Source organism: Haemaphysalis longicornis, unplaced genomic scaffold (assembly GCF_048455015.1).
Source record: "Haemaphysalis longicornis isolate Haplotype H1 unplaced genomic scaffold, Haemaphysalis longicornis Haplotype H1 scaffold_26, whole genome shotgun sequence".
NCBI lineage: Eukaryota > Metazoa > Arthropoda > Arachnida > Ixodida > Ixodidae > Haemaphysalis > Haemaphysalis longicornis.
In genome coordinates this window covers 3,429,645-3,444,694 of record NW_027526319.1, presented here as the reverse complement: position 1 = coordinate 3,444,694, position 15,050 = coordinate 3,429,645, and the positions used below count along the sequence as shown (strand labels likewise).

At 44.4% G+C, this 15,050-nt stretch overlaps 1 protein-coding gene across 10 annotated transcripts in view; it reads right to left on the bottom strand.

Annotated features, from left to right (window-relative positions):
* The window catches only part of LOC144172809 (uncharacterized), a 140,218-nt gene that overhangs the window by 82,413 nt on the left and 42,755 nt on the right, over positions 1–15,050 (bottom strand). For 9 of the 10 annotated variants that reach the window (XM_077701432.1, XM_077701426.1, XM_077701428.1 and 6 more), the window contains exons 10-14: positions 13,952–14,039; positions 10,475–10,552; positions 5,859–5,936; positions 4,892–4,969; positions 4,378–4,455 (exon numbers count right to left, since the gene is read on the bottom strand). In XM_077701432.1, coding sequence (XP_077557558.1) covers positions 4,378–4,455; positions 4,892–4,969; positions 5,859–5,936; positions 10,475–10,552; positions 13,952–14,039 — 400 coding nt within the window. The remainder of the gene's footprint in view (positions 1–4,377; positions 4,456–4,891; positions 4,970–5,858; positions 5,937–10,474; positions 10,553–13,951; positions 14,040–15,050) is intronic. The other variant, XM_077701429.1, reaches the window with a different exon arrangement.

Below are 15,050 nucleotides of genomic sequence, written 5' to 3'. Positions count from 1 at the left end.
GCGTATCGAAGGCCACACGTTCGAGCTTTGTTGTTAACAGTTTTGACCGGTGCACATTTCACGGGAGATAATGTGTGATGATGTGTGGGCAAAATCCGTCACCGGAGAACCGGCAATTGAAAGCCTTAGGCCCGTCACTTAACCACCTGCAGTGCACCTTTTGCATTTCGCCGAATCTAAATTTGTTAGTTTTTGTGGTGTGTGCAGCATGGCCACAGTGCGAAGGGCACAAAATGCGGCAGCTTCGCGAGGAGCCGAAAGAAACGACGAGCGGCCGTCAGGCTGCCATCTTCTTTTTTTTTCTTCAATGAGCAGCCTCGTCTTCACTACCTTCGTACACAGTTGCTCTTCGTCCTGCTCCAAATTGAGAATGAGCGGTTCGTACGCCGCTGGAAGCCCCATAAGCATCACCAAGGTGACTTCTCTGTCGGTGAATGCATGTCCTGCACTTGACAGCTTTCTGTGCAGCTCCATGAGTCTTCCCAGGTAACTCTGCATTGATTCTTCTTTCTTCATCCTCACGTTGAAGAAATCACGCATCACCTGGAGTATATGCAGAAGTCCAAACTTCGAGTGCATCTCCTCAAGAGTCGTCCACGCTTCTCTCGCAGTTTTACTTTCGCCGATGTCATCCAGGTAATTGTCCTCAACGACGAGGAATAGAAAGGCCAATGCTTTGTTGTCTACCTTCATCTCTTTATCTGTCATTTCCTCAGAATAACCGGATTCGATGGCTTCCCACCATCCCTTCTGCACGAGAGCGGCTCTTGCCCTTATAGAACAGGTATGGTAGTTGTCCGCCGCCAACTTGGGGAAGCCTGAACTCGTCTGATGCTGCCATTTTGATGTTGAACTGAATGCCAAACAGAAATGGGCTTCCCCTAGTTCGGCAAACGCGCAACCTCTACTTCTAATACTCTTCTTTTTCACGCCACAACTGCAGAGCACAACGCAATGTCAGTCCTATCTTCCCGACAGTTTCGTTTCTCCGCAGCCGCGTCGTTCCGCCACTTACTGTGACCGCCGCCTTGTGTAAGCACCAGCTCGAGTGGCGTCAGCAGTAAAGCAGGTGTCGTATGACGTTTCGTCCTTCTAACGAAAACCACACGCCCTGTTTCACACTCTTCGTGATTAGGCACGCACACACCGTTCGTCAGTTCCTTCGTCCCGACACTTTCACCACCCCTCACGCTTGTTGCTGGAACTTCTTCCGTGGACTGTAGCACGCGAAGCAGAGAAATGGGTGTGGCTTGACTGTTCACGCTTCTTCATAGTCGAAACTTTCGCAGCTCATCACAAAGCAGTCCGTTGCAGTCCAATGATGGTCGATGCACCATCCAAGGGCGGCTCAAGTTATTTCGTAACCTTCACTGACGACTACTCACGGTACATCGTTGTGTATCGTATGAAGGCGAAAAGCGAAGTGCTTCAGAGGTTCGAAGAGTACAGATGCATGGCGGAACACTTTCACGCCAGAAAAGTGAAGGTTTTACGTAGTGACAACGGGGGAGAGTACACAAGCACTGACTTCAAGAAGTACTTGACTGAGCATGGCATCAAGCACCAACTAACCATCCCTGGCACAACTGGGCAGAATGGAGTTGCTGAAAGGATGAATCAGACACTGCTAGACATGACAAGGTGCCTCCTCATTGAGTCAGCTGTCCCCAAGGAGCTTTGGGCTGACGCTGTTGTCACTGCAAGCCATATAAGAAACAAATGTCCATCCATCCAAAGCGATTGAAGGAAAGTCGCCGGAAGCTTTGTGGACAGGGGGAGAAGTGAAGCTGGACGGCCTCAGGGTGTTTGGAAGCAAATCATGGAGCGTGCGAGGTATGCTGCGGAAGAAGGGCAAATTGGATGCGAAAGCAGAGGAGTGCGTACTGGTCGGCTACCCAGAATGGGTGAAAGGCTACAAGCTGTGGAATCTCGACGAAGACCACTTCTTCGTTAGCAGGGACGTCTCTTTTGACGAGGATAACTTCCCACGCAGGCATGTACAAGCTGCAACCACCGGCCCTAAGGTTTGTGACAGCACTGTTGAACCAGTAATGTTATAAGTTGAAGCAAGCTCAGATGACGCACAGGACGCTGATAGTGCTGACCATAGCGATAGCGATGCCCGAAACGACCGTGCAGCCGTTTCATTAGACAAAAACGAGCAAGCTATGCAACAGCCGTCCAATGCCACAAGTGACAGTACTCTGTCACCGAGACGCTCTGAGAGACTTGCAAACAAAGAAATACGTTCAAGAGAATACCCCGGGTGCTGTGTAGCCAAGCACAGCTTGAAAGACCCGGAGACGCTTCAGGAAACTTTGGCTGCTCCAGACAACGAAGAGTAGAAAGCGGCCATGAAGAGCGAACTGGACAGCCTGACGGCATCAGAAACATGGGAGTTTGTGCCACGACCAAAGGGAAGACAAGTCGTGAAATGCAAGTGGCTATTCCGTAAGAAGTATGACGTCAATGGTGACTTGGAGCGGTACGAGGAACGCTTGGTAGCATGTGGATACTCGTAAGTGGAGGGAATTGATTTCAAAGAAACCTTCTCTGCTGTAGTGAAGCTCAAGTCCATCAGAACGCTGCTGGCGATAGCCGTCGAAAGGGAGTGGAAAATTCACCAGGTTGACATCACTGCAGCATATCTGAACGGAACATTGAAAGAGGCCGTCTACATGGAACCGCCACCATCTTCAAGAGCCCGTGAAGATGGCAAGGTCTCCCTTTTGAAGAAGAGTTTATACGGGCGTATTGTCTTACTCCCGCGCACCACGCGCTCGCGCGTATTACGTTTCAATAAAGAAGATGGTAGCTTGACGGCCGTTTGTCGTTTCTTTCGGCTCCTCGCGAAGCTGCAGCATTCGGTGCCCTTCGCATTGTGGTCATTCTGCACACACCACAAAAACTAACAAAATTAAGGGACTATAGCCGCTTTCCGCCTGATATGTTGATTTTACAATCTCGGACGCTCAGCGTAGTAAGGGGTTGACTTCGCGAATTACGCACCAATTCTTGACCAAAACCAAACTGCTAGCATGGTGGCTGACTGAGTATATAAAAGCAGCCTGCGTCGCATTGTATAAAATCTGTAGTCTGTTTTTTTTTCAAATACCATGAGCCCACTGGAAGCTTTTTTTTACAGTTTTTTCACGTGCTGAAGCCTTAAAGAAGTGTTTATTTCAAGAAAACATCTATAGATTCTTCTCTAATGAGCTCTCGCCATTCACAACTTTTGTGATGTCACAGACCATGGTGCCCAAAAGCGTACGGGGCGTAATTGTTTTATACGTTTCTGTTAATTTTTGTCTCATTAGAAAGTAGTAGTCGCGAAAATTCTGTATTTTGATTGTGGACACTACAAATACACGAAAACTTGTTTCCATCCTTTAGTGTCCCTTTATTATTTTCATTATTTGTTCGGAATCTGCGATAAAATTGGTATTATTGTTATCGAGGTAAAGCACGGTTGTCGGAACAGAGCTTGTGTGTTTGTCTTCATGGCCCCATTTTATTACACAAAGAAAAGGGTCAGTCCGAGAACTTCTTTTATATAGAACATAACAAATATTCAGAGCGGGAAACAATTTCAGTTTGCCTAGTGGGTTGTCAAGGTATGATCCGTAGTTGAAACAGATATTCCCCAAAAGCGAAGCAGGAACGTTTTAATAGAAACAAAAGAAACAAAGGAGAAACTCTCGGAGCCTTATTGCATACTGAAAACACTTGGGTCACTCTCTGAAAATGGTTGATAACTTCCCGTTCAGGAGTTTAGCGTGATATTTTGTCGCTCGGCTCTTTCGTGCTGCGCCGTACGAATATTTACTCATTTGTTCGAAACTGTTCTGTGGGTGGGCTACTTATTCTCTACTCTCCACGACGATGCTCTTCTCCTATATCGGTTGTCCTTTTTCGGTGTTAGTTACTGCTTCTTCTTTTGTAATTTCCAAGCCGGCAAAATTTAGAGACTATTTCAGTTTCAAATAATGGGGCTGAACTATTCAATCAATTTGTAATTCCCTTATCATTAGCACACCATGAATATCGAACCATTTTTTGTCTGATGGTGACTTCTGGAAGTTGTCTTGCATTTTTCTGTCTACACTTGAAACGTTCGCACATCATAATCCCTGCTTAAGACCCTTTTATTTTTAGTTCAGGGTTTTTCCACATAACGTTCTGGAACCCAAGAGAGGAAATAACAATGTCGTTGAGGGTCTAGCAGCGCAGCTTTAACAAGACCTTGTGCGAAAATGTTTTAATTAGCGATCTGTTCATAACACCGGCTTTCAAGAGCCCTTTTTGCCTTAAGGAACTCGAACAGTATAATGGCAGAGACACAGCACTGGCAGAAAGGTGAGACTAAAATACAAGTACCGATAGTGTCCACCACTGACCCAACGAGACCACCGGGCTTGTCAGACGTTGAATCAGGCGGGTGAGGTAGAATTCCTCCTAAGGACACAAAAGAAAAAAATATTTTAAGAAATATTTTAAAGCTTCAAGCAAAAGCCAAAAATGTCTCAGCAAAAGGTGCGTGAGTAGTGCGGAAAAATAGAAAATTGAATTATTAGCGGTAACTATCTTAGAATCACAATAGGCGGGTCTAAAGGCTATAGAGGCTATAGCTAAAATGTGAGCGGTAGGAGCGGTTGAGGAGAGGGTGTAACTTGACAAGGGGTGCACAAGTCCATTGTCATTGGATGATATTAGCAGCAGAGCACGCTTTTATACGTGCGTATCTTTCCCCATGGGGTTTGGGAAAGCACGCTCTAGTCAGTGACATAGCTTTTACGCCTACGTACGGACTTCTGGTATTTTCGAAAAAATATCAAGAGTATAATAGTTGATGCGAACAGGTACCATAAAAATAAAAATGAAGTTCAAATACCGATAGTATCCACCACAGACCCTACGAGGCCACCGGGCTTGCCTGAGGACGAATCAGACGGGTGGGGAAGAATTCCTCCTAGAGATACAAAGAAAAAAACATTTAAAAAGTACTTAAAGTCTCTAAACCACACAAAACCGGGTCCAATAAAAGGCGCACGGGCGTACGTGGGGAGGTGGAAATGTGCATTAATAGAGCTTATTTTAATTGCTGTTATTATCGGAGGTGCGACAATAAAGAAGAGCGCAAGGAGAATGAAGGTGAAACTTGACAGCGTTGGAAATTTTTGTCTTGCGACGACATGAGCACCGAAGCAAACATATACGTGTCCCAGTTTTTGTAGCGTGTTGTGGAAAACGTGCCATAATATCTATTATAAGTTGTAATGCATGCTACCTGGTATTTTCGCAGGAACATAAACAGGGTAGCAGCAGAGACAACAACTTGGATAAAAAGTAAAAATGAAGTGCAAATACCGATAGTGTCCTAGTGTTCATTACAGACCCAACGAGACTCCCCGGTTTGTCAGAGGACGAATCCAGAGGGTCGGGAAGGATTCCTCGTAGAGTGATAAAATAAAAAAAAAACCTTCGACAAATATTTCAAAGCCACAATCAAAACAGGGGAAAAGGCACAGACAGATATCGTGGGAACAGTGCGTATGCAGGAAAATTTGAATGAATTGAACAAACCTACAGTGCCTTCTTAAATAGAGCAGTGAAACCATAGGAGAAGAGGGTGAAAATTAAGAGGAGAGATAGAAGAGGGCGTGACCTGGCCTGTGCGGCAAAAGCTATTGCTCTACGATGGCATTTGCAGCGAGGCATTCAAGGACGGGCCCAATTGTTTACGCGAATCACTTCATATACCCTGAAATAACTTTCGGCGGCTACTAACGAAATACTATAATTCTCGCCGAAACATGAACAGACACAGCTTCGATACAAAGTAAAACAAATCCACGTACCAATAGTGTCCACCACAGACCCAACAAGGCCACCTGGCTTGCCGGACGACGAGTCAGATGGGTGCGGAAGAATTCCTCCTGGAGTGACAAAGAACTGAACGTAAGGATACGTAGCCCCACGAATGTGTTTGAGATAGAACGTTACACTAGTCCAAAAACAGGTGTACGAATTCCTGGGAAGTTGCCGTGGGACCCTGAAAAATTTATAGCGCATACATCACTGTGAATGAGGTAAAGAACACCACACAACGCTAACGTGCCAATATTTTTATTGGAAACACCCGCACATAAAAATTGACAATTTTATAACATGCACACTTCACAGCCACAGCCAAATGCAAAGCGTTGAAATTATTTCGGAATTGTTTACTCCTTATATTTCAACCTCAGTGATTCCACACTCACGCACGAAGACCCTGCTCCAGCAACCAGATCTGCCTACTTATCTCCACTACCCTTTTTGTCTGTCTCGCTCACACTCTGCATATTTCAAACAACGGCCGGCGGCCCCAACTGTTGCAGTGGTGTTTCCCTCGACTGACAGTTCTGTACATGCCATGAATTGTTCAGGACTAGAAAGATGACAAAGTTTTGGTGGTCGTAGGTAGTGATTTCTTCTACATTAATTTGTTAAGGGCTGCGACTTCCGCGGTTACGCTTGTCGTCTCTTACAACGGAGCTTTACACCGAAGTAAGATAAACCTCTGCATGAACTTGCGCAATATTTGGTCATATTCCGCGCAGCAATAAATAGGTTCCAACCTGAATTACAACCATGGTACTTATGTTAGGTGACTCAATTCGCAAGCGGAAAACACTTAATGAGTATCCGAGAAACAAAACTAATCCTTCAAACATTGCGCATGGATTGCCTGAACTTCTTAGCCCGTTACTCAATTCGTCAATCCCAAATAACAAGGAGGTCTTGAGTAGCAGCTCTCGTGCTTATTGCTAGTATCCGTTCGGAAGCTTCGGAAAGCGAATATTCTTATCTCTTCTGTATTGCAGTAGTAAACGTGTGCGGTCGACAGTCATGGGTGTGGGAATGGCAAGTTGTAGGTTTCGCATTATCTATTCATTCTTCAAAACAACTTGGGGGATATAGTGCTGCCCATTATGACTCTCGATCGTATTTGTTAATTGTAACGTCTATCCAAGCGAAACGGAAGGCTTCCTCACAGGCTTGTGTATACTTCCGTTAGCGTTCCCATACTAAAGCAATAACACCAGTGAGAAAAAGTGTCATGTATCCAGTTTGATAAAGCTCTACTAAGTGTCACTTGAATGTTCTGGTTTTGTCATCATCTCATTGTTAGTTGATTTTACCCATCTTGGCCAACCCCTGCGTTTTTTGCAATATTTAGAAATGAAGTGCAAGTCTGTGTAGATGAACACTTTTTTGTTACAAATCATATAAAATTTCGAAGATAAAAACACTGAAGACTTCTACAAGCAGTGTTGTAGAATCGTACATATTCATTGTTCGGAAGAATTCTGGGAAAATAACTGCTTTAGGTGTAATTTCTCGCCATTCATCACATTGAGGTCAGTAATCGGCTTCGGAAAAGACAGCACGTCGGGTGTTTGATGAGAACGTGCACAAGATGGTTGACTGATTTTCGTGTTTAACGTGCCAAAGCTGCCCCTCAGCTACGAGGTGCGCCATAATGGGGGACTCTGGGTTAAGTCAGGCCACCTTTGAATTTTTAACGTCCGCCGTAATATCGACACACGGGCGTTTTCTCTTTTCGCTTGCATCAGAAATGCAGCCACCGCGGACAGGATCGAACCCCCGTTTTTGGGCTGAGCAGCACCATGCCATAACCACTGACCCATCGCGGCGGGTCTGCATATAGTGGTCAATACTGTCCCACCCTACTGTTCAACACGAAAAAATCGTGTTTTCATAATCCCTGTAATACCTCGCTCACAGCTAACCTTGGAAAATGGTGCTTTCGCCTCCAGTCGAGAAGGGTGAATAATTTTTCCGTAGAAAAAGTGCCACTGCAGCAGCACATGCAGCAATTTTTGTTAGGTGCTTTCTGTGCCAAGGGACTGAAGAAATCAATTTACGAAGCTTTTAGCATATGGCAATGAAAACAAGAGTGAGGCCCGAAACATTTTAAGGATCCCCGGAATTCTAGTTACAAAGCCATTTCAACCGAGAGAAGCAGATATGTCTTTGCCTCTTTACTTCAAACAACTATGGAAGTTGCGTAGTGTATGCACCCTGTAGCATCATTTCATGTGATGAGCAGGTTCTCGCTAAGACAATTTACTTGTAAAACATTGTAGTCTTTCCAATTCATCTTTCACGGAAAGTCAAGCAACGAGCACGAAGGCGAGCCTTGACGCTTAACTACCTGTTATCTGGGAACAGCATAAATCCGTCGTACTTATTCCGCTATGGAATGCCGTATTATTTTTGCAGGAGGGTGTGGGTTCAAAGAAACACCCGGCACTAACCTTACTACAGATTTCCAGCTTAGCCTCACAATTTATAACTTTGACGTTAGTAGTGGATTATGGTAAACAACTAAGATGGCAATGAGCTTTGCCAAATTACAAAAGGAAAATAACCCCTTTTCCACGGAGCATACTTTATAGTAACAAAAGGCCCCTGGCTTTACACATGCAAAGCCAGGTGTGAGGAATCCGCACTCGACGCAATAAACCACTGTGACGCTCGCGGAGAGCCGCTACTCCTCAAGTGCGGGGCTCTGACAATTCGCTTTTCTGTACGGGCCGTTGACATGCTTATTCCACCTTCTAAACGTAATCTGGGCAGTTTTATTGTAATCAAATTCTGGTACAGAAACTTCCCCGATAGGCAGTGACACGACAATTTATCTCAGCAAAACTGGCCACCGAAAACTGACACGTTTTCGGTAGCAAAACTGTTACCAATGTCAATGACGCATATTGTGCAGCTTTCTAACTGCTATGTACCATGAACTGCATTTTTTCTGTTGCTCGGTGATGCGGTATGATACTAATTTATATATATGGTTTCCATGTTACTCATATTTCGCGCTTACTTTTAGGCACATCTCACACATTTACTGGTACATGCCTTTGTTAGCCCTACTTACTCAATGCCCTAGCCAAGGGCCCGTAATGTCCTTGGCCTGTAAATAAGTAAATAAAGAACCCTTTTTTGACTGAATGACGTGGAGCAAAGATAGCACTTGATTATATTGGGGTAATGTATTTCGCAATCTACCAATAAATGCCTATTTGCATTTATTTTCTTGCCCTACTGGACGGCAATTCGCTAACGCTACGACGTGCGTAGCTAACTAGGATATGTGGATCGCCATCTATGTAGCCGATGCTTCCACTTCTGTATATTTGTTGAATATTTACGAGATGTATGTCAAAGTGATGTTCATTTCTGCTTGCTTGTTCCCGGCATCATTTCTATAAATTCTTCTGGAACTATCTCACACCCAATTGCATTCGGGCATTTCAAAAATATACCAATGACGTCCTTCATTAGTAAGTGAATGGTGTCAGGGACAAACTTCAAGCAAGGTTAGATTGCGAAAGTTTCCAAAATATTACGGAACTAGAGAAATATGATTTTTTATAAAACTATGACGTTTTAGGCCTGCAAGTATCTGCTACGATATTTGTAGTCTCGAGATTTTATTGCAGAGAAATGTTGACAATTTTTTTTCTCGGAGACCTTAGTAGAGTAGCATGTTTTTGGATGCTCTGCCACTATCACTCCACAATTCCTAAAGAGCCGTAGATGTCGTCGCTTCCGATCTTGTGTTCGAGACTCAACTGAATTCTGAGGTCGTATAACACAGAAAAAATTACACGATCTCCACGAAGGGAACTATGTGGTGATGCAAAGCATGGGGGTTGCGTGTACGTTCCACACCAGAGCAGAACCGGCGCAGGCGGTGTCTTGGAGCTGGAGGAGAGGAGAATGGAGGAGAGACGCGCATGCGCAGTGGGAGTGTGGACGGCGCAACAACAAGGGAGGGACATTGCCCCGACAATGAGATGGCTCCTGGAGCGACAGTGTCGCCGGTGTGTTCCTGGGCCGGCACGAGACGAGCACGCTTCCCCTTTAAGGGCTCCTGCAGCGACAGTGTTGCCGGTGTCTTCCTGAGCCGGCACGAGACGAGCCGAGCGGCGATGAGGAGAGCGGCGTTATCACAGCTGGCGTGGAGAGGGGTACAAGAAGGATAGGTGCGGACGCCTTGCACCGAAGTACAACGGAGGCTCGACTAAGAGATGCTTTGCATCTAATATATCGATTGAATAAAGATATTTTATGGATTTAGGTCGTTGCTGCACACAATGCATTTTTGTGCTTTGAAGCTGCACCTTTCGAATACGTCCGTTGACGGCTTAGGATTGTTACATTTATTCCGTCGTTTGTTATATAAACTCTACTGCAACTCAAAGGCAAGAACAACGAAAAAGCGTGGTTTTCCTAACAAAGTGCGGTTGTTGTTTTCACGCCGATGGGAAACAACATTAGTCGCGTTTGCTTCGTGGACATGCTAAAGAAAGCATGATGTTTTCGGCAGCAAAAACTTGAGCAGTACTTTTGTGAGAACAAGCCGGTGACGTGGAGGAGTGCAGCTAAATCCTCATACCGATTGTGTCCATCACCGAACCAACGATGCCGCCCGGTTTGTCAGATGACGAATCAGACGGCTTGGGGAGAATTCCACCTGGGGTGGTCAAAAAGCCATAAAGGAAAATATTAGTGCACATTCTCCCCGTTTCCAGAAACGCTGTCGTGCAATGCTGAAAGCACAACAAAAAGGTTCAGTTTCAGTGGAGTGGCGTGCCGTTTTTTTTCTTTTTGTATATGACAGTCTGCGGCGTGTGATCTTGTGCTTAGTAGGATGGACCAAGTTGAAAAATGAGGTCATAAATATATCCGCACAAATAAAGGCGGTCCTTCACATTACACAAAGGGATTTACCGACCTCGATAAGAACGGATAACGCGGTTATGTGGCTGTCAGATGTCGTCATGCAGGGGAATGGGGTCGCAGAACAGACAGATTTGAAATGTGTCCAAGTCACACATTCATAGCCGGAAAAGAGTCTCTGGAGTGTTTAACTTAGTTTGCTGAATGATCACCCCCACATTGCGACTAATATACTGTTTCACGCGTTAGGATATGGCAAGTACCCTTCCCGTGGCATCATGAAATGCGAACGTTTTTCTTTACCGCTACTGATATGTCAACGAGGACCGTATGGATCTAACTTTCAGGGTGATGAGATCGGTGCCTTTCTACAATTACAATCACTATTCAGTACAAGGCAAGCACCACCAACGTGTCCCAGTCCCTATGGATTGTGTCGGTATATTGCACCCGGTGTTAATGAGAAATAAGCAGGTAAAGCCTCAGGCTGGTCCGATTACACATTTGTGTTTGTCCTGTACACTTTCTTTATTTTTATTTACAAAGTTTCTCAGGATCGAGCCAGACAGCACCTTACTTATCTGGGGTTACGAGTGTTTTGTCTCGTGTCGTCGTTTTTAAAGCATCAATAAGCGAAGCTGGATATTCCTTTAATCCCAAGTACACGAACCTCCAGACAGAAAACCCGACAAAAACACCAGGCCGGCTGTGATCAGCTACAAATAATATTGGCTGCAAGTATCGGCGGGCAGCTGGCGGCCACTGGAACTATTTGGGCTGAATCACTAAGAGATTAGTTGCAAACGGGGCACAAATCATTATACGTACAAAGAAAGAGCCCTGATATTGAGGTAAATGTTCAGTCTAAGTCATATTGTGCACATAAATAATATTTGTCGTCCGACTTCGGTGCCTGCCGCACCCGTACTGTCAAAAATTTTGTGCGGAATTCAATCCACCTCTACGAGATACACTGCGGAAGCAACCTTATCGCATCTTTAAACCTGTGGAAACAGAGCGTATTACACCTCAACCTTTAAGATTTCATAGTACAGAACAAATCAAAAATTCAAATAACACTGTTTGAAAGGGGCATAAAATGTGGCAATACGCAAAGCAAAACGTCATTTGCATATTCCTAACTTTAACGGGATAACGCGATGAGATGTAATCGTGACACGTTTCGTCAACATAGCTACAATGCTTGTCTGCGAAAATCTGTCTCGAACCGTTTTAAGAAACTTCCTAAGCCAGACATCTAAATCAGTCTTTAGTGTATGGTCAGAGTTAGATTCCGGCGTGACCTTAATGGTTGCTTTCTGTAATCAGCGATGCGGCACATGGTTAGTTAACCATAACTTTTTGGGCATAATCACGCGTTGATTGTTGGGGCTTAATTGTTCTTCAGTTTTCTATAATAGCCGGTGGAAAGATATTTAGAGCCCTTTATAAAGATACAACACCATTAGTGGTAATTTTTAACTACTCTCTGTTTTGCTATCGATACATGTACTGTACCCCTGTATTCTAACGCAACTAACACAGCTCGGCTCTATCGTTGAGATCCGTATTTATGAATGACAGGCCCGTAAGCAGTTGTCTGTCATTGGTATTGGTACCATCATTTTCAGCTTCATTGACGTAAACATTGACAAAGCAGCCAGCTTTGGCCCTTTACCAGCTATCAAAAACAGCATTCAAGCACTTTCCGCGCGGGCAGTCATCTGTTCAGTTGTTATCGTACCCTTTCTGGAATACCGGGAAAATAAAAGAGACAGACAACCAATTCTTGCGAGTATATTTTCTCTATCTCAAAGGAAACGAAATCACTTGAAACACCTTAATCCGAAATGGCTTTGCTGATAGCGCTTTCGACATGTGAAATGGAAACTTTTAGTTCTATGTGCCATGCGTGCCCCGCCAAAGGAATGCTGGAAACCGGGACAGTGAGCCCTGCGCCAACATACTTTTAACTCGTTTTAACTGCACGTAAGTTCAAAGGAGGTACCTAAGAATTTGCACCTGGCTAAAACCTCACAAATGTGCAACCTTTTATATTCCTTCATGCGGCTTCTAAATCACGCGTTGAAATCGACAGAATTCCTTGTACATGTGACGTAGCATCACTTTTAGGCACCACGTGACGCCACTTTTCAGGCTTCCAAAGGTTTAGTGCAAAATTAAAATTACTTATGCCTTTTTATTTAAAAAATCCTTCCACTTTCTTCAGTATACAAAGCGCTGGCATTCATATGAGCAAGACGCCACCTACACCACAAAAATCGGTTGTCTGTTTCTTGATCTTCTGCTTCCTTGACCCGAAACGTCGCAGCCAATACGTAATTCTGATGCTGTCAGCAAGAGTAAGTGGCCTGTGAAGGCATGCCTGAAGAGCTGAAGCAACAACCCGGAAACAATAAGCTAACTGAAAAATTATGCACTAATGGGCGCAGTATTGCCCTCATGACTAGACTATTTTGCACAGAATTGCTTTTTTTTTTGCTTGCCGGAAAATGCTGCGCTTAAAATTTCAACTATCAGGTGCAGGATGCCAAAATGCTGCAGCGTTCACGAGTTCACTTGGCCCACTTATAGTGAAGCCATCACTGCGCCTATTCATAATGGTACCAAACAGCTATTTAAAAAATACCTGCCCAATGTCTGCTCCTACAGGTGTTAAATTCTGTTTATGGGCAATCGCGAACTGCGGCACCCCTTATGTGCCGCGTGTGGGCGTCAACAGTGTGGCCTGAAATTGGTAAGTGACGCCTCATACATCATTCTTTTCTTCAAATATTGCCATAATTGTAATTTGATGCTTTAATCACCTACTGCTTATGCTGTTTTCTTCGATATTTCTCATCCACGACATTGCCACGGGGTCACCGTAATCATTTTCGAAAACATCAAAATCGTGCTGCACGCCGTATTTTCTTGTGGCCTTGCACATGCTGTTTCTTACATTGAAAAGCAATGAAAATCGGATCAAAAAGCTGCGTTGTGCGCCTGACTTCCCAAGACATTTATTATAATAATTTGCTGCATCTATGTCAGATTCTGACATTGTTTCTAGTGTAAAATATGTCACAAACATCATTTATCTCTTTTCAAATATTGGCCATCTCAATATTCTTAAGATTACAGTGCGTGCACAAAAGCGACTGAAGTGGTGCATCTTATCACCCAGCAGTACCAATAACTGATGAGATGATCCCTCCGTTGTCATCTTGGGGCTTTGGCTTCGGAAGGAGGTTTGAAATGAGGGAACCTCCAGGTAGGATCTGCGAAAGCAAGCAAAACCTTGAGTGGTGGGGAAGATATAGCCCTTCGGAGAAATGCCGCTCACGGCAGCAAAACCAAGACACAGTGAGATGCTAAGTTTGAGAAAGTTCACCGACTCAAGCTTCAGTGTGACTGTAAGAGCACTCAAAACAGGAATCCTTGAATGTTTAGAGGGGCCATGCAGACAAAACACAAGTTTGGTGCCTCATTATAACCACGTGCCTCGTTATATATAAAGAATGCCTCGTTAAAACCACACTGACAATACTGTTTACGTAAACTTCGCCCAAATAAGCTACGTAATTAAGAAACAAGAAAACGATCATGTGACCCACTAGCTCATTTCCCGCAACCTATGGTGTCGTGTCCAGATGCTCGATTGGCTGAGGCCGGAAAAAGCAAACGCAAATTCGGGAGGCTATAACGTCGCCGAAGGAGCTATATGAGCTTACATTCACGGCGCAATCTTTTTATATCAGTAAGAATGTTGGGGTGAATATTTGAAGTTACGAAAATACACGTAAACGTACAAGTACCGATGCGTACAGCTGTTGGTACTGCGCGCACGATGTTGTTTTAGCTGCACAGCACTGCGGCGCTTTGGGGTTGTCTCAGACGGCACTGGCCAGTTACGTAAGTAACGGTGACTTACGTGACCATACTTGTGAGCCAACACTATGCTACAAGAAACAATTATTTTCTACCTTAACAAAAACATGCCAGGTGCAAATAAGGTCAAAAACAAAGGCGAAAAACGGCCGCCGTGGTATAGTGGTGCCACCTAGGTTGGCTAATGGTAAACAAGGCTTCACAGCACATATGACATCAGTGCAGTAGTCCCGAAAACACTATTTGGCGGGAGAACCAAAATTTTATTTTAAGTTGATTAATTTTTCAGTGAATAAGGCATCGTTTGCTTCCGGACGAGTTCTGGGGGACCACAAAACACGAAATCTTTCGGTTAAACAAACTTGCATTTGATCTGCGTGACGCCTAAGGAATAGCTATAT